General features: G+C 43.6%; 1 protein-coding gene across 5 annotated transcripts in view; it reads right to left on the bottom strand.

Moving 5' to 3' along the window:
• apaf1 (apoptotic peptidase activating factor 1) overlaps positions 1–18646 on the bottom strand; it is a 334569-nt gene that overhangs the window by 119278 nt on the left and 196645 nt on the right. For 2 of the 5 annotated variants that reach the window (XM_068059047.1, XM_068059048.1), the window contains exon 28: positions 11803–11898. In XM_068059047.1, coding sequence (XP_067915148.1) covers positions 11803–11898 — 96 coding nt within the window. Of the gene's footprint in view, positions 1–11036; positions 11899–18646 lie in introns of those variants that run through there. The other 3 variants (XM_068059045.1, XM_068059050.1, XM_068059049.1) reach the window with 2 other exon arrangements.

Here is an 18646-nt window from a genome sequence, read left to right as displayed (position 1 = left end):
ATTAGCCCTCTTCCAATTTTATTTTATTTTATTTAGAGATACAGGCCTTTCGGCCCACCAAGTCTGTGCCGACCAACAACCACCCATTTATACTAACCCTGCAGTAATCCCATATTCCCTACCACCTACTTACACCAGGGGCACTTTTCAATGGCCAATTTACCTATCAACCTGCAAGTCTTTGGCTGTAGGAGGAAACCGGAGCACCCGGTGAAAACCCACGTGGTCACAGGGAGAACTTGCAAACTCTGCACAGGCAGTACCCAGAATCGAACCTGGGTCCCTGAAGCTGTGAGGCTGTGGTGCTAACCACTGCGCCGCCCAAATTCTACTTTGTATTGTTCTTTGCCTTTCTGCATTGAGTCTAAACCTTATGACACAATGATCACTCTTCCCCAAGTGCTCTCCCACAGACACTTGGTCCACTTCAATTTGCAGCACTGGATCCAGCAATGCCTCCTTTCGAGTTGGACTGAGAACATACTGATCAAGGAAGTTCTCAAACACATTTCAGAAATTCCTCCCCCTCCTTTCCCATTATCCCATTCGGGTTATTAAAAGTCCCCAGTATCACCACCCTATAGTTTTTGCGCATCTCTGTGATTTCCCTGCAGATTTGCTCCTCTATCTCTCTCTCACTATTTGGAAGCCTATAGAACACCCCCAGTAGTATGATCATACCCTTTTTGCTTCTCAACTCTAACCAAATGGATTCTGTCCTTGTGCCCTCAATGATATCTCCTCTTTCCAACACTATGTCTTCCCTAATCAAGACTGCCACCCCACTTCCTATTTTTTCCTTCTCTATCTTTTCTGCACACTTTATATCCTTGTATATAATATATATATCCTTCTGAGACAAGTGTCCTGAAATTAGTAAAGGAAACTACGAAGGTATGAGGCGCGAGTTGGCCATGACGGATTGGGAAACGTTACTTAAAGGGATGACGGTGGATAGGCAATGGCAAACATTTAAAGAGCATATGGATGAACTGCAACAATTGTTTATCCCTGTCTGGCGCAAAAGTAAAACGGGAAAGGTAGCCAAACCATGGCTTACAAGGGAAATTAGAGATAGCATTAGATCCAAGGAAGAGGCATATAAATTTGCCAGGAAAAACAACAGACCTGAGGATTGGGAGCAGTTTAGAATTCAGCAAAGGAGGACCAAGGGATTGATTAAGAAGGGGAAAATAGAGTACGAGAGCAAGCTTGCCGGGAACATAAAAACTGACTGTAAAAGTTTCTATAGGTATGTGAAGAGAAAAAGATTGGTGAAGCCAAATGCAGGTCCCTTACAGTCAGAAACAGGGGAATTTATTATGGGGAATAAAGAAATGGCTGACCAACTAAATGCATACTTTGGCTCTGTCTTCACAAAAGAGGACACAAATATCATACAGAAATGTTGGGGAATACAGAGTTTAGTGAGAGAGAGGAACTGAAGGAAATCAGTATGAGTAGAGAAATGGTGTTGGGGAAATTGATGAGATTGAAGGCGGATAAATCCCCAGGGCCTGATGGTCTGCATCCCAGAGTACTGAAGGAAGTGGCCCCAGAAATAGTGGATGCATTGGTGGTCATCTTCCAAGATTCAATCGACTCTGGAACAGTTACTACTGTTAGCTAATGTAACCCCACTATTTAAAAAGGAAGGTGGAGAGAAAACAGGGAATTATAGACCCGTCAGCCTGATGTCGGTAGTGGGGAAAATTCTCGAGTCCATTATCAAAGATTTTATAGCAGAGTACTTAGAGAACAGTGGTAGAATCGGGCAGAGTCAGCATGGATTTACAAAAGGGAAATCATGCTTGACAAATCTACTAGAATTCTTCGAGGATGTAATGAGTAGAGCTGATGAGGGGGAGCCAGTGAATGTGATTTATTTGGACTTTCAAAAGGCTTTCGACAAAGTCCCACATAAGAAATGTAAAATTAAAGCGTATGGGATTGGGGGTAGTGTATTGCAATGGATAGAAAATTGGTTGGTGGACAGGAAACAAAGAGTAGGGATAAAGGGGTCTTTTTCCGAATGGCAGGCAGTGACTAGTGGGGTACCACAGGGATCGGTGCTAGGACCCCAGCTATTCACAATATACATTAATGATTTAGATGAGGGAACTAAATGTAATATCTCCAAATTTGCAGATGACACAAAACTGGGTGGGAGGGTGAGTTATGAGGAGGATGCAGAGAGGCCTCAGGGTGATTTGGACAAGTCGAGTGAGTGGGCAGATGCAGTATAATGTGAGGTTATCCACTTTGGTAGCAAAAACAGGAAGGCAGATTATTATCTGAATGGCTATAAACTGAGAGAGGGGAATATGCAGCGAGACTTTGGCGTTCTTGTACACCAGTTGCTGAAGGTAAGCATGCAGGTCCAACAGGAGGTATAAAAAGGCAAATGGTATGTTGGCCTTCATAGCGAGAGGATTTTTTTTTTTATTCATTCATGGGATGTGGGCATTGCTGGCCAGGCCAGCATTTATTGCCCATCCCTAATTGCCCTTGAGAAGGTGGTGGTGAGATGCCTTCTTGAACCGCTGCAGTCCATTTGGGGTAGGTATACCCACAGTGCTGTTAGGGAGTTCCAGGATTTTGACCCAGTGACAGTGAAGGAACGGCGATATAGTTCCAAGTCAGGATGGTGTGTGACTTGGAGGGGAACTTGCAGGTGGTGGTGTTCCCATGTATTTGCTGCCCCTGTCCTTCTAGTTGGTAGAGGTCGTGGGTTTGGAAGTGCTGTCTAAGGAGCCTTGGTGCATTGCTGCAGTGCATCTTGTTGATGGTACTCACTGCTGTCACTGTGCGTCGGTGGTGGAGGGAGTGAATATTTGTAGATGGGGTGCCAATCAAGTGGGCTGCTTTGTCCTGGATGGTGTCGAGCTTCTTGAGTGTTGTTGGAGCTGCACCCATCCAGGCAAGTGGAGAGTATTCCATCACACTCCTGACTTGTGCCTTGTAGATGGTGGACAGGCTTTGGGGAGTCAGGAGGTGAGTTACTCACCTCAGGATTCCTAACCTCTGACCTGCTCTTGTAGCCATGGTATTTATATGGCTACTCCAGTTCAGTTTCTGGTCAATGGTAACCCCTAGGATGTTGATAGTGGGGGATTCAGCAATGGTAATACTGTTGAATGTCAAGGGGAGATGGTCATTGCCTGGCACTTGTGTGACGCGAATGTTACTTGCCACTTATCAGCCCAAGCCTGGATATTGTCCAGGTCTTGCTGCATTTCTACACAGACTGCTTCAGTATCTGAGGAGTCACGAATGGTGCTGAACATTGTGCAATCATCAGTGAACATCCCCACTTATGACCTTATGATTGAAGGAAGATCATTGATGAAGCAGCTGAAGATGGTTGGGCCCAGGACACTATCCTGAGGAACTCCTGCAGTGATGTCCTGGAGCTCAGATGATTGACCTCCAACAACCACAATCATCTTCCTTTGCGCTAGGCATGACTCCAGCCAGCGGAGGGTTTTCCCCCTGATTCCCATTGACCTCAGTTTTGCTGGGGCTCCTTGATGCCATACTCGGTCAAATGCTGCCTTGATGTCAAGGGCAGTCACTCTCACCTCACCTCTTGAGTTCAGCCCTTTTGTCCATGTTTGTACCAAGGCTGTAATGAGGTCAGGAGCTGAGTGGCCCTGGCAGAAACCAAACTGAGCGTCACTGAGCAGGTTATTGCTAAGCAAGTGCTGCTTGATGGCACTGTTGATGACACCTTCCATCACTTTACTGATGATAGAGATAAGCTGATGGGGCGGTAATTGGCCGGGTTGGTTTTGTCCTGGTTTTTGTGTACAGGACATACCTGGGCAATTTTCCACATTGCTGGGTAGATGCCAGTGTTGTAGCTGTACTGGAACAGCTTGGCTAGGGGTGCAGCTAGTTCTGGAGCACAGGTCTTCAGTACTATTGCCGGAATATTGTCAGGGCCCATAGCTTTTGCAGTATCCAGTGCCTGAGGAGGCGGCCAAGATGGATCATCAACTCGGCACTTCTAGAACAAAGAACAAAGAACAGTACAGCACAGGAACAGGCCATTCGGCCTCCAAGCCTGTGCCGATCTTGATGCCTGCCTAAACTAACACGTTCTGCACTTCCGGGGCCCATATCCCTCTATTCCCTTCCTATTCATATATTTGTCAAGATGTCTCTTAAACGTCGCTATCGTATCTGCTTCCACCACCTCCCCTGGCAGCAAGTTCCAGGCACTCACCACCCTCTGTGTAAAAAACTTGCCTCGCACATCCCCTCTAAACTTTGCCCCTCGCACCTTAAACCTATGTCCCCCAGTATCTGACTCTTCCACCCTGGGAAAAAGCTTCTGACTATCCACTCTGTCCATGCCGCTCATAAATTTGTAAACCTCTATCATGTCGCCCCTCCACCTCCGTTGTTCCAGTGAAAACAATCAGAGTTTTTCCAACCTCTCCTCATAGCTAATGCCCTCCAGACCAGGCAACATCCTGGTAAACCTCCTCTGTACCCTCTCCAAAGCCTCCACGTCCTTCTGGTAGTGTGGCGACCAGAATTGCAGGCAATATTCTAAGTGTGGCCTAACTAAGGTTCTGTACAGCTGCAACATGACTTGCCAATTTTTATACTCTATGCCCCGACCGATGAAGGCAAGCATGTCGTATGCCTTCTTGACTACCTTATCCACCTGCGTTGCCACTTTCAGTGACCTGTGGACCTGTACGCCCAGATCTCTCTGCCTGTCAATACTCCTAAGGGTTTTGCCATTTACTGTATACCTCCCACCTGCATTAGACCTACCAAAATGCATTACCTCACATTTGTCCGGATTAAACTCCATCTGCCATTTCTCCGCCCAAGTCTCCAACCGATCTATATCCTGCTGTATCCTCTGACAATCCTCATCATTATCCGCCATTCCACCAACCTTTGTGTCGTCCGCAAACTTACTAATCAGACCAGCTACATTTTCCTCCAAATCATTTATATATACTACAAAGAGCAAAGGTCCCAGCACTGATCCCTGCGGAACACCACTAGTCACATCCCTCCATTCAGAAAAACACCCATCCACTGATACCCTCTGTCTTCTGTGACTGAGCCAGTTCTATATCCATCTTGCCAGCTCACCTCTGATCCCGTGTGACTTCACCTTTTGTACCAGTCTGCCATGCGGGACCTTGTCAAAGGCTTTACTAAAGTCCATATAGAAAGCATCCACTGCCCTTCCTTCATCAATTATCTTCGTCACTTCCTCAAAAAAGTCAATCAAATTAGTAAGACACGACCTCCCCTTCACAAAACCATGCTGTCTCTTGCTAATAAGTTCATTTGTTTCCAAATGGGAGTAAATCCTGTCCCGAATAATCGTCTCTAATAGTTTCCCTACCACTGACGTAAGGCTCACCGGCCTATAATTTCTTGGATTATCCTTGCCACCCTTCTTAAACAAAGGAACAACATTGGCTATTCTCCAGTCCTTTGGGATCTCACCTGTAGCCAATGAGGATGCAAAGATTTCTGTCAAGGCCCCAGCAATTTCTTCCCTTGCCTCCCTCAGTATTCTAGGGTAGATCCCATCAGGCCCTGGGGACTTATCTACCTTAATGCTTTGCAAGACACCCAACACCTCCTCCTTTTTGATAATGAGATGACTGAGACTATCTGCACTCCCTTCCCTCGGCTCATCATCCACCAAGTCCTTCTCCTTGGTGAATACGGATGCAAAGTACTCATTTAGCACCTCACCTATTTCCTCTGGCTCCACGCATAAATTCCCATCTCTGTCCTTGAGTGGGCCAACCCTTTCCCTGGTTACCCTCTTGCTCTTTATATATGTATAAAAAGCCTTGGGATTTTCCTTAATCCTGTTTGCCAATGACTTTTCATGACCCCTTTTAGCCCTCCTAACTCCTTGCTTAAGCTCCTTCCTACTGTCTTTATATTCCTCAAGTGCTTCATCTGTTCCTAGCCTTCCAGCCCTTACAAATGATTCCTTTTTCTTTTAACTTTCTTTGGCCTCCTTATCTCGAGAGACAATGGGTAAGTGCCTGGAGGTAGTCAGTGGTGTGTGGAGCAGCGCCTGGAGTGGCTATAAAGGCCAACTCTAGAGTGACAGTCTCTTCCACAGGTGCTGCAGAAAAATCTGTTTGTCGGGGCTGTTACACAGTTAGCTCTCCCCTTGCGCTTTTGCCTTTTTTCCTGCCAACTGCTAAGTCTCTTTGACTCGCCACACTTTAGCCCCGCCTTTATGGCTGCCCGCCAGCTCTGGCGAACGCTGGCAACTGACTCCCACGACATGTGATCAATGTCACAGGACTTCATGTCGCGTTTGCAGACGTCTTTAAAGCGGAGACATGGACAGCCAGTGGGTCTGATACCAGTGGCGAGCTCGCTGGACAATGTGTCTTTGGGGATCCTGCCATCTTCCATGTGGCTCACATGGCCAAGCCATCTCAAGTGCCGCTGACTCAGTAGTGTGTATAAGCTGGGGATGTTGGCCGCCTCGAGGACTTCTGTGTTGGAGATACGGTCCTTCCACCTGATGCCAAGGATTCTCCGGAGGCAGCGAAGATGGAATGAATTGAGATGTCGCTCTTGGCTGACATACGTTGTCCAGGCCTCGCTACCATAGAGCAAGGTACTGAGGACACAGGCTTGATACACTCGGACTTTTGTGTTCCGTGTCAGTGCGCCATTTTCCCACACTCGCTTGGCCAGTCTGGACACAGCAGTGGAAGCCTTTCCCATGCGCTTGTTGATTTCTGCATCTAGAGACAGGTTACTGGTGATAGTTGAGCCTAGGTAGATGAACTCTTGAACCACTTCCAGAGCGTGGTCGCCAATATTGATGGATGGAGCATTTCTGACATCCTGCCCCATGATGTTCGTTTTCTTGAGGCTGATGGTTAGGCCAAATTCATTGCAGGCAGCCGCAAACCTGTCGATGAGACTCTGCAGACACTCTTCAGTGTGAGATGTTAAAGCAGCATCGTCAGCAAAGAGGAGTTCCCTGATGAGGACTTTCCGTACTTTGGACTTCGCTCTTAGACGGGCAAGGTTGAACAACCTGCCCCCTGATCTTGAGTGGAGGAAAATTCCTTCTTCAGAAGACTTGAACGCATGTGAAAGCAGCAGGGAGAAGAAAATCCCAAAAAGTGTGGGTGCGAGAACACAGCCCTGTTTCACGCCACTCAGGATAGGAAAGGGGTCTGATGAGGAGCTGCCATGTTGAATTGTGCCTTTCATATTGTCATGGAATGAGGTGATGATACTTAGTAGCTTTGGTGGACATCCAATCTTTTCTAGTTGTCTGAAGAGACCACGTCTGCTGACGAGGTCAAAGGCTTTGACTTGGCTCACAATATCCCGTGTTATCCAAGCTTCCCGAAACTTGCCAAACTTGTCTTTCTTCCTCACAGGAACATGCTGGTCCTGGATTCTAATCAGCTGACGTTTGAAAGACTCCCACATGTCAGATGTTGATTTACCCTCAAACAGCTGCCCCCAATCTAAATTCTTCAGTGCCTGCCTAATATTGTTATAATTAGCCTTCCCCCAATTTAGCACCTTCACCCGAGGACTACTCTTATCCTTATCCACAAGTACCTTAAAACTTACGGAATTATGGTCACTGCTCCCGAAATGCTCCCCCACTGAAACTTCGACCACCTGGCTGGGCACATTCCCCATTACCAGGTCCAGAATGGCCCCATCCCTAGTTGGACGATCTACATACTGTTTCAAGAAGCCCTCCTGGATGCTCCTCACAAATTCTGCCCCATCCAAGCCCTAGCACTAAGTGAGTCCCAGTCAATATAGGGGAAGTTAAAATTACCCACCACCACAACCCTGTTACCTTTCCATCTTTCCAAAATCTGTCTACATATCTGCTCCTCTACCTCCCGCTGGCTGTTGGGAGGCATGTAGTAAACCCCCAACACCGTGACTGCACCCTTCCTATTCCTGAGCTCCACCCATATTGCCTCGCTGCATGACCCCTCTGAGGTGTCCTCCCGCAGTACAGCTGTGATATTCTCCTTAACCAGTAATGCAACTCCCCCACCCCTTTTACATCCCCCTCTATCCCGCCTGAAGCTTCTAAAGCCTGGAACATTTCGCTGCCAATCCTGCCCTTCCCTCAACCAAGTCTCTGTAATAGCAACATCATATTTCCAAGTACTAATCCAAGCTCTAAGTTCATCTGCCTTACCTGTTATACTTCTCGTATTGAAACAAATGCACTTCTGACCACCAGTCCCGCTGTGCTCAGCAACATCTCACTGCTTGCTCTTCCTCTTAGTCCTACTGGCCTTATTTACTATGTCCTCCTCATTTATTTCACTAGCTGTCCTACTGCTCTGGTTCCCACCCCCTTGCCACACTAGTTTAAACCCTCCCAAGTGACGCTAGCAAACCTTGTAGCCAGGATATTAGTGCCCCTCCAGTTTAGATGCAACCCGTCCTTCTTGTACAGGTCCCATCTGTCCCTGAAGAGAGCCCAGTGGTCCAGATATCTGAAACCCTCCCTTCTACACCAGCTGCTCAGCCACGTGTTTAGCTGCACTATCTTCCTATTTCTAGCCTCACTGGCATGTGGCACGTGGCACAGGGAATAATCCAGAGATTACAACCCTACAGATCCTGTTTTTTAACTTACTACCTAACTCCCTAAACTCCCCCTGCAGGACCTCATCACTCTTCCTGCCTATGTCATTGGTACCGATGTGTACCACAACCTCTGGCTGTTCACCCTCCCCCTTCAGAATGCCCCCTGTCCGTTCAGAGACATCCTTCATCCTGGAGTCTCTTTCACGTCCACAGAAGCGCCTATCTGTGCCCCTGACTATAGAGTCCCCTTTAACTATTGCTCTTCTGCGCTTTGTCCCTCCCTGAACAACAGTGCCAGCCGTGGTGTCACGGTTCTGGCTGCTGCTGTTTTCCCCTGATAGGCCATCCCCCCCAACAGTATCCAAAACGGTATACTTGTTAGAGAGGGGGATAGCCACAGGGGATTCCTGCACTGACTGCCTGCCCCTTCTAGCGGTCACCCATCTATCTGCCTGCACCTTGGGTATAACCACTTCTCTAAAACTCCTGTCTATAACTCTTTCCGCCACCTGCATGCTCCTAAGTGCATCCAGTTGCCGCTCCAACCGATCCATGCCGTCTGTGAGGAGCTGCAACTGGGTACACTTCCTGCAGATGTAGTCGCCTGGAACGCTGGAAGCGTCACGGACCTCCCACATCTCACAGGTGAAGCACTTCACCCCTCTAACTGTCATTTCTAGCACTAGTTAGTTAATTAATATAAAATACTTATTAAATCCTTACTAAATTATGATACACTTAACTATGTGGTCCCTAGTGCTAGATTTCTACAATAAATACTAAATGCTAACTAAATACAGTAATCTCCTCCCTCTGGTTTAGTTACTCTACTTATTAATTAGTTCGTGTTTTAATCAATTTTTATCAGTTTTATTTTCAAATTCGGTACAAAGTCCCTACCAGCCAATCAGGTCACAGCTTTCCTGTGACGTCACTTTTTCAGCTTTCTTTCCCCCCACCCGAGGTAACTTACCGCTCTGGAACTCCGCCCTCCGAGTCTGGCTGAAGATTGTTGCAAATGTCCAGGAGTACAGGAGCAGGGATGTCTTGCTGCAATTATACAGGGCCTTGGTGAGGCCATACCTGGAATATTGTGTGCAGTTTTGGTCTCCTTATCTGAGGAAGGCTGTTCTTGCTATTGAGGGAGTGCAGAGAAGGTTTACCAGACTGATTCCTGGGATGGCGGGACTGACGTATGAGGAGACTGAGTCAGTTAGGATTATATTTGTTGGAGTTCAGAAGAGTGAGGGGGGAATCTCATAGAAACCTATAAAATTCTAACAGGACTTGACAGGGTAGATGCAGAAAGGATGTTCCCGATGGTGGGGGAGCCCAGAACCAGGGGTCATAGTCTAAGGATATGGGGCAAACCTTTCAGGACGGACATGGAGAAACTTCTTCACCAAGAGAATGGTGAGCCTGTGGAATTCACTACCACAGAAAGCAGTTGAGGCCAAAACATTGTATGTTTTCAAGAAGGAGTTAGATATAGCTCTTGGGTCTAAAGGGATCTAAGGGTATGGGGCCAAAGTGGGAACAGGCTACTGAGTTGGATGATCAGCAACGATCATAATGAATGGTGGAGCAGGCTCGAAGGGCCGAATGGCCTACTCCTGCTCGTATTTTCAGTGTTTCTATGTATATAAAGTGCACAGTCCTCACTATTTTTAAGCCAAGTTTTTATTATTGCCGCTACATCATTTTCCCATCCTGTTATTTGTGCTTGCAGCTCACCAACCTTATTCACCACACTTTGTGCATTTACATGCATACATTGTAATCCTGTCTTTGCATTCCTCACAGTCGTTCTCAGTCCGCTCCTATCTAATATGGTATTACTCCCTTCTCTAGTCCTGTCCGACACACTCACATCATGCACCTTATTCCTCTTTTCAACATCTATATGTTGGTGCCCATCCCCCTGCCAATTTAGTTTAAACCCTCCCCAACCACACTAGCAAATCTTCCCGCGATGACGCTGGCCCCAGTCCTGTTGAGGTGCAACCCATCCCTTTTAAATAGGTGCCTTCTGCCCCAGGACTGGTCCCCCAATGCCCCAAGAAACTGTAGCCAACCTTCCTGCACCATGCTTGAAGCCATGCATTGATCCTCCCTATCTCCTTATTTCTACTCTCGCCAGTGCGTAGCACTGTGAGTAATCCAGAGATTACTACCATAGCGGTCCTACTGTTTAACTTCCTCCCTAGCTCCTGAAAATCTGATCTTTGGACCTAAATACCTGATACCTCAACAACTGATTTGGGAAGTCTCATCCTATCAGTAATGTTCAACATATTAGTGCACAAAGATGGTGCATAACTAAGAAACCCTCCTGGCAGGTATTTTGAAGGTCAATGTTATTCCAAAGAAATATTAAAGCTCAATAAAAATTTTTGTGCCTAACTATATTCTTCATACAAATATAGACAGCATACATATTTTAAAGTCATGAAAATTTTAATTGCATTAAGTATGAAAATAAAATCAGTAGAAACAGACAATTGAAATAGATGAATTACAAATCTGAACTGAACATTCTATGAATTAAATACTGATTTCATGAACTGTAGGCATCCAATTCAGGTGTGATATATAACACTCTCTGAACACTGTTTCTAAAGAATTTTTGAAAGATTTCAGATATTTAACAGAACATCTTTTATCATCAGATGAATAGCTGCAACCATGGGCAGCAGAGAAGTTAGAGGCCTTTCTTTTTGAACAGCACCAAGCACATATTGCAAACTGCTCAGGTACTCTAAGTCTTTGTAAACTGATCATGTATTCCAAATCTCTGTAAACTGCTTACTGTGCTCCAAATCTTTAATGCACACTGCCACAGAGTCTCAAAGCAATAAAACACCAGCAGTGCAGTCATAGAACCCAGAGGGTGTGAATAACAGAAAGCATCACATACTGTTCTCGCATGTGGTGCCTTTATGGCACTCTTCCCATATAGCTGATACCTCAAACAAATTCCAATGGCTCAGTAGCAATTTGCTTTGTATGGAAACATTAGAATACATAAATGGCTCTCATTCCATATCTTGCTTTGTCTGTAAGTTCAAAGAAAGCATTTTTAAGTGCAATAGATACAATCCCTTCCAGCAGCACCAAAAAAGCTTTTGTTTTGTTTCTTTAGACTTAGGAGTTTTAGTTTATCATTTTCAAGATGTAGAGTATTCCAATATTATCAATAGTTACATAAGTCTTGAAGTCAGATGAAACATGTATGGACTTCAAGTTTGTCCCATTAGTATAGAACGTCTGCAGAGATTCACCAGTATTTGTATCCCACCACTGTAAAAGAAATAAAGTAACATCAGCTTTTATCATTCACTTCTATGACCAAATACTATTTCTATTTAGTAGCACATACAAAGTAGGAGCTTTTCGTGTCCCATTTGAACCTATTGCCTCTCCCTTTGTTATCGAGAAACTAAGGTGAACGACCAACACCCCAGAGTGCAGGATGGTCTCATCTATCCACCTGCCTGACAGTTCCAAGGCAGTGCGAGTCCAAAGCAAATGGCAATGGGGGGAAAAGAAATCAACTGCTAACAAGGAGTGGAAGAACTCATGATCTATCACTTTGTGCAGTGTGTCCTGGAATGTAAATGCTCAGCACCAATGACTCTTTGCTGACAGGGCCTGGTTTCATTTGCAGCTTGCTCCAATCTGAATTGGCCAATTTCGGTTTTATTTGTAGCTGTAGGCTAAAAGCACAGGTACATCACTGAGCTGTAAGATTCTCAAGAGTATAATAATATGTTAAGCCAGCTTGAACTCTGAAAGATGCTGTAGGTGTGAATTAAAGGTAGTTCATACAAAGAGCATTTATGCCAATTTTCCTGAGCTCATCTGAATATTTAATAGGATCTACTTTTTTAATAAAACATACTTTTAACTGCATGCCAAATTTAATGACAGTAAATGATATAAAAATTACAAAATCATTTGCCCTTTGACAATAGTCCTTTCAAATCCTTTCTTCAATAAATTCAGTCTTGCAACAGATATATGAAATCAAAACATTCCTGTACCATTGTTCATTATTGTTAATATCTCACATTTTATTAAACTAAGTATTGTAAGCATCCCCAAATGTCTTTTGAGGTATGACATTAACATCGTGAAAGCATTTATATACATTGTGAAATAAAATATACAAATGTAAGTTCAACATATTATTTCTTCTTGTGCATCATTTTAAAATCTGAGCTGAAAACTTCCACTGAGAGCTCTAAAGCACTTAAATAATGGCTCCATTTCTCATGAAAGTTCGGACATGCAACAGGCCGTTATTGAATAATGCACCACACAGACAAATGTTCAGGATCTCCATTTGCTTCTGGGAAAAATGCCAAATTTTCTAAGTGATTATTTTCTCTAAAATTTAGAAAAGGATAAAGGTCATTGTTGGCACATTTCAATAAATTACAGGACATGCATACAAACTGACAAAAAAAACTCAGGATGGCTAAGCTGTTTGCAAATATATATTTTTAAGCTTTTCCTTTTAAACTTGCATTTAACCACTATAGGAGACTATGCTAGATTCTTTTTTTCTTTAAAAAAAGAGTAAACTTACCTTTATTTTTCTATTAGCTGTAATTGGTTCTGGTAAACTACAATGCTACTTTTTTAAACTAGTAAGATGTTGGTCTTGTGCAATGCCTGCTGAGCTGGGTAAGTATTAAAGTACAAATCAAAGGAAGTGATGTTGGCACTGATCAGACTGATCTGGAGTACCACTTTCATCATTGGACTGCAATACCTCAGCAACAATATTTTTGTCCTTGCAAGTGTGGTGTGGGTAGATAATGATGATGCCAGGTTTCAGGAATCTAAGTTATGCAAAAAAAATTAAGGTAATTGGATCTGTTCGCTTCAGAAACAAAAACAGAATCCGTGCAAGAGCGAAGCATGGATGTTTCATGAGAAAGGGGGAAACAGTGATATAGTTAGTAGGCAGGAAGCCAGTGTTGAGATTAACCAAGAAGGCAGAGCTGTTGTATTCAATAAATAATAATAATTATTTATTATTATTAACGTGTCGGGTTCGGGTTCGGGTCAGGTCGCTCTTCCGGGTCCGGCTATTGGGCTCAGGTCGGGTCGGACACACACAGTATTAATTGGACTTCAAAGGTTGTTTAAAAAGATGAAGATTGGAGCCACGAAGTCAGTGATTGGTCACGAGTTAAACAGAAACCCATGGAGTTATGCCCAGACAGGTTGTGCCACACTGTACCAGTATCTGTATTGCTTAAAATAAACACAGCAATTGCCCGAAGGCTCAGAAAATATTATACATTACCCAGACTCCTGCTTTACAGGTTGAAATACTTGTTGCAAGTTTATCCAGTGAGCAGCTGAGATGCAGCGACCAGGAAGGTCCTGAGTGATTATCATAAAATAGACTGTATTTATATAAAAAATATAAAATGAGCACGGTAAGGACTCTAGTCTACACACATACAGTACTTTTTAAACAACCTTTCAAGTCCAATTACAGTTTTTGTTGCTCATCTGCACAAACTGAGAAAGTGAAAAATGGAATCGGAATCTGAAGGTAGGTAAAGTGAACATTCTGGTGGTTGGGTCGGGTTGGGCCAGGCGGGGGAAAAAATGTAAGGACTCGGGTCTGATGTGGTTCTGTTGGGTTTGGGTCGGGTTTTTTTTCCTGACCTGAGCAGGCCTTTAATTACCCTATCTGATTTCCTGTTATGCGCTGCGCCCAGGTGATACAATAGACCCATGTGCAGTAATGGATATCCACCACTCTAAATCTGTCAAATGTTTTAATTGTTATCACTTGTATCAATAACAAATTTGAGTCTGGTTTAAATGCATATTATTACAGGATCATAATTAGGCTTAAAGACAGAATATTTTTTGATGTTTCACACCTACACAATTATTTAAGATTACAAATGAGCTGCACTTCACACAAACCCTTCCCAGGACTCCAAAATAGAAAGAATTTACATCAGAATTCCCCCAAATACTTCTCAGATAAGAAAGTAATTTTTGAAATGTAGTCACATTATAACGTAGGAAACACAGCAGCCAATTTGTGCACAGCAAGGGCCCACAACAGCACTGAGATAATCATCAGATAGTCTATCTTAATGATGTCAGTTGAGGGATACATATTGTTAAATAAATATTAAATAATAAATTAAATATTGTTGTTAATGGAAGCCAGGGAGGAAATAGCAGAAGTGCTGAGGATCATCTTCAAATCCTCACTGGATACGGGCGAGGTGCCAGAGGATTGGAGGTCTGTGAACGTTATACCATTGTTTAAAAAGGGTTTGAGGGAGAGGCCAAATAATTATCAGCTAGTCAGTCTGACCTCGGTGGTGGGTAAATTATTAGAATCTATTCTGAGAAACAGGATAAACCTCCACTTATAAAGGCATGGATTAATCAGGGATAGTCAGCATGGATTTGTTAAGGGAAAGTCATGTCTTACTAACTTAATTGAATTCTTTGAGGAAATAACAAGGAGGATTGATGAGGGTCATGCAGTGGATGCAGTCTACATGAATTTTAGTAAGGCATTTGACAAGATCCTGCATGGCAGACTGGTCAGTAAAATGAAAGCCCATGGGAATGTGGCAGGTTGGATCCAAAATTGGCTCAGTGACAGGAAGCAAAGGGCAGTAGTCGACAGATATTTTTGTGAATGGAAAGCGGTTTCCAGTGGCGTTCCACAGGGCTCAGTGTTGGGTCCCCTGCTGTTTGTGGTATATATCAACAATTTGGACATAAATGTGGGAGGCATGACTGGGAAATTTGCTGATGACACACAAATTGGTCATGTAGATGATAGTGAAGAGGATAGCTGTAGACTCCAGAATATCAATGGTTTGGTTGAGTGGGCGGAAAAGTGGCAAATGGAATGCAATCCAGAGAGCAGTGAAGTAATGCACTGGGGGAGGACAAATAATGCAAGGGAATACACAATAAACGGGAGGATATTGAAAGGGGTAGAAGAAGTGAGAGACCTTGGAGTGCATGTCCACAGGTCCCTAAAGGTGGCAGGACAGGTAGATAAAGTGGTGAAGAAGGCATATGGAATGCTTTCCTTTATTGTCCGAGGTACAGAATACTAAAGCAAGGATGTAATGCTGGAACTGTATAAAACGGTCGCTCAGCCACAGTTGGAGTATTGCGTACAGTTCTGGTCGCCACATTACAGGAAGGACATAGTTGCTCTGGAGAGAGTGCAGAGGAGATTTATAAGAATGTTGCCAGGGCTTAAAAGTTGCAGCTATGAGGAAAGATAGTTTTCCTTAGAAGGAGGCTGAGGGGTGTCTTAATTGAGGTGAACAAAATTATGAGGCGTCTAGATAAACAGGAAGGACCTGCTTCCCCTAGCGGAGAGGTCAATTACCAGAGAGCACAGATTTAAGGTGATTGGTAGAAGGATTAGAGGAGAAACCTTTTCACCCAGAGAGTGGTGGGTGTCTGGAATTCACTGCCAGTAATGGTGGAGGCAGAAACCCTCAATTCTTTTAAAGTTCAGGCTTGCACCTGAAGTGCTGTAACCGGCAAGGCTATGGACCAGGTGATGGAAGGTGGAATTAGATTGGGCGGCTAGTTTTTTCGGTCGGCATGGACACTACAGGCTGAATGGCCTCCTTCTGTGCTGTAATTTGTTTTACAGTTCTATGGTTCTCGGTCACCGGGAGAACAGTACCAGGAGATCTTTTACATTCACCTGAGTGTGGAGATGGGGCCTTGGATTAACATCTTATCTAAAAGATGGCATTTCCAACAGTGCAGCCTCCTTCAGATTTGCACTGAAATGTCAGCTTAGATTACATGCTTGTCTCTGGGGACAGAAAGGAAGACATCAGAGAACGATAAGAAAATGACCATATTCTCCGACTTGCTGTGTACAATGCAACAGGAGATTGATGCAAGCCTTTGTGGAATGTATGTATATATTGCATTTATATTCCTGCTGAATCTGCTTTCAACTACTATTTCAGACATCAAAATGTAAGCAGGACATAATGACAGTCTGGGACATACCAGACCTAGTTTGCTTTAAGTTCTTAATGCACATCATGCCTGCATCAGATTCCAAAGCTGCATGTATAGGCCCGATATCAGATTATGATCCCAACTCATTCCACTCATTTGTCTTACAGTGCCCTTTGGTATTTGATCATCCTTCCTCATTTTAGAGTCTGGATGCCTGCTATGAATGCTGGACTTTGTAACATGATTATGTTTTTAAAAGTATGATTTTTAAAAATTTAAGATGGAGTCAAAGAAGTCAGGTGACCTCACACTAACTCTGCTTAAGGACAAGACAGAAATCTTGGTTACCAGGACAACAAAGGCCCAAACACAAAGACTTGTTTGAAAAAAGACTGCAGGGGTACATCACCTGAAGAATAATGGGTTTCACCCTCTCAGACTTTTAGATTGTAAACTAGGAGTCAGTGATTCGGAGAACACAAATGTGCATGGCAGCTGGTAACACCTGGAAACAATGGAAAGCCCGGGTGGCTCTACTGAAACCGGACATGTGGACTTTGCATATTGGCAAAGGACAATCGGCTATTGACTTTTGATTCCAGATAAATTGAACAGATTTTCTGAAGGCAGACAGGCGGTAGGAAAGGAGACCAGCGGTTGCAGGCTCCAAGTGGGCTGTAAGGAAGACGGCCAGCAATGATAACCTCATGGGAGAGACAGAGGGAACACCTGCTCTCAGAGAAGACTGATAGAGTGAAATGCTGCAAAGATTTGATCCAGTTTTAAAAGGTAAAGTTTGCGGAGAAGAAAAGACCAACAGGATCGCCTTATTCGCAGACGTCCAGGTGGAAAGTGCTTGGAGAAGTGAGCAAAGAGGACACTGATTTTGAGAAAGGTCTGGGAAGTCCAACCCATTGCAACTGTTAAGAGTTTGGGACTTTTAGCCGCAATGATCTCACCATCAAAGAGGACTGTGTAACGTATATATAAGATGTGAGGTTTTCAAGTGTTCTAATAAGCAAAGAAAATACCTTTCTTTGTAATTTGGGGGTATCAGCTACTTACAAGGTTCTATTTAATTAATGGGGATTTCTTTTAGTTTAGTTGTTATAATAAAAGTCTCAAAATGTGAAATCTTGTCATGTAATTCTTTAAATCGGTCTGGGGCTGTTCATGTCTTGTATTTTAAAGTTAACGGTCTCACTGAGGTCGTTACAATGCCAGAGTGAGTAAGCACACTTTCCTTGAACTGCTGGAGTTTGTTTTTGATTCTAGACTGATAGAAATGTGAGAAGTCAATTTCAGCAAGATTCCAAATCTCAATAATGTTTGCCAGTCTCATTACCAACTTGCTGAGGCAGGTGTGGGACACGAGTAGTCCCAAGGTTGAGGCTAAGGCATAATGTTGGCGTAGACTATAAAGACAGCTTTAGCTTCAGCTAGTCATATAAAACCTGACCAGGGAATACTTGATGTGGAGTCTAGAAGCAAAAGCTGTAAAATTATTCCAAAAGATAACAGTGAAATGTATTGCAAAAATCACACTCAATTACAAGAAAAAGACATTTCCAATGTAAAGTTGCAAATACCATGGATTTGACACAAATTTTTTTTTACAGGTGTCGCCAAAATGGAGCAATGCACACATTTGTAAACCAAGATTAATACTGTCAACATATTATTTAAATATAAATGTTTCATTGCTTTAAATATAATAGCATGACCTAATCAACAATGAATGCTAAGATACTGCTCAGCCAAGTAGAAGAATTAAGTTAGATCCTTGCTAGCCATTGGTATTTTAAATTATTTGGTTTAAAGTACTTGTGCTGTTCTGATTTTCATTGCAATGTATAGAAAAGAAACCACATGGGACTAACATGTTCAAGAAAAATGCAGCAACATAAATATGGCTGACACTGCTTTGGATTACATTCACTGTGGCTTCGAACAAAGGGAATTTTATTGTACATATCTAACACTCTGTCAAAATCAATAATGACAGCTTTAATACATTTCTCTCCCATGAAGTATTTTTCAAAATACACAA

Source organism: Heterodontus francisci, chromosome 27 (assembly GCF_036365525.1).
Source record: "Heterodontus francisci isolate sHetFra1 chromosome 27, sHetFra1.hap1, whole genome shotgun sequence".
In the NCBI taxonomy this organism is placed as follows: Eukaryota; Metazoa; Chordata; class Chondrichthyes; order Heterodontiformes; family Heterodontidae; genus Heterodontus; species Heterodontus francisci.
Note: the sequence above shows the minus strand (reverse complement) of the source record. Positions and strands in the feature narration are given on the sequence as shown.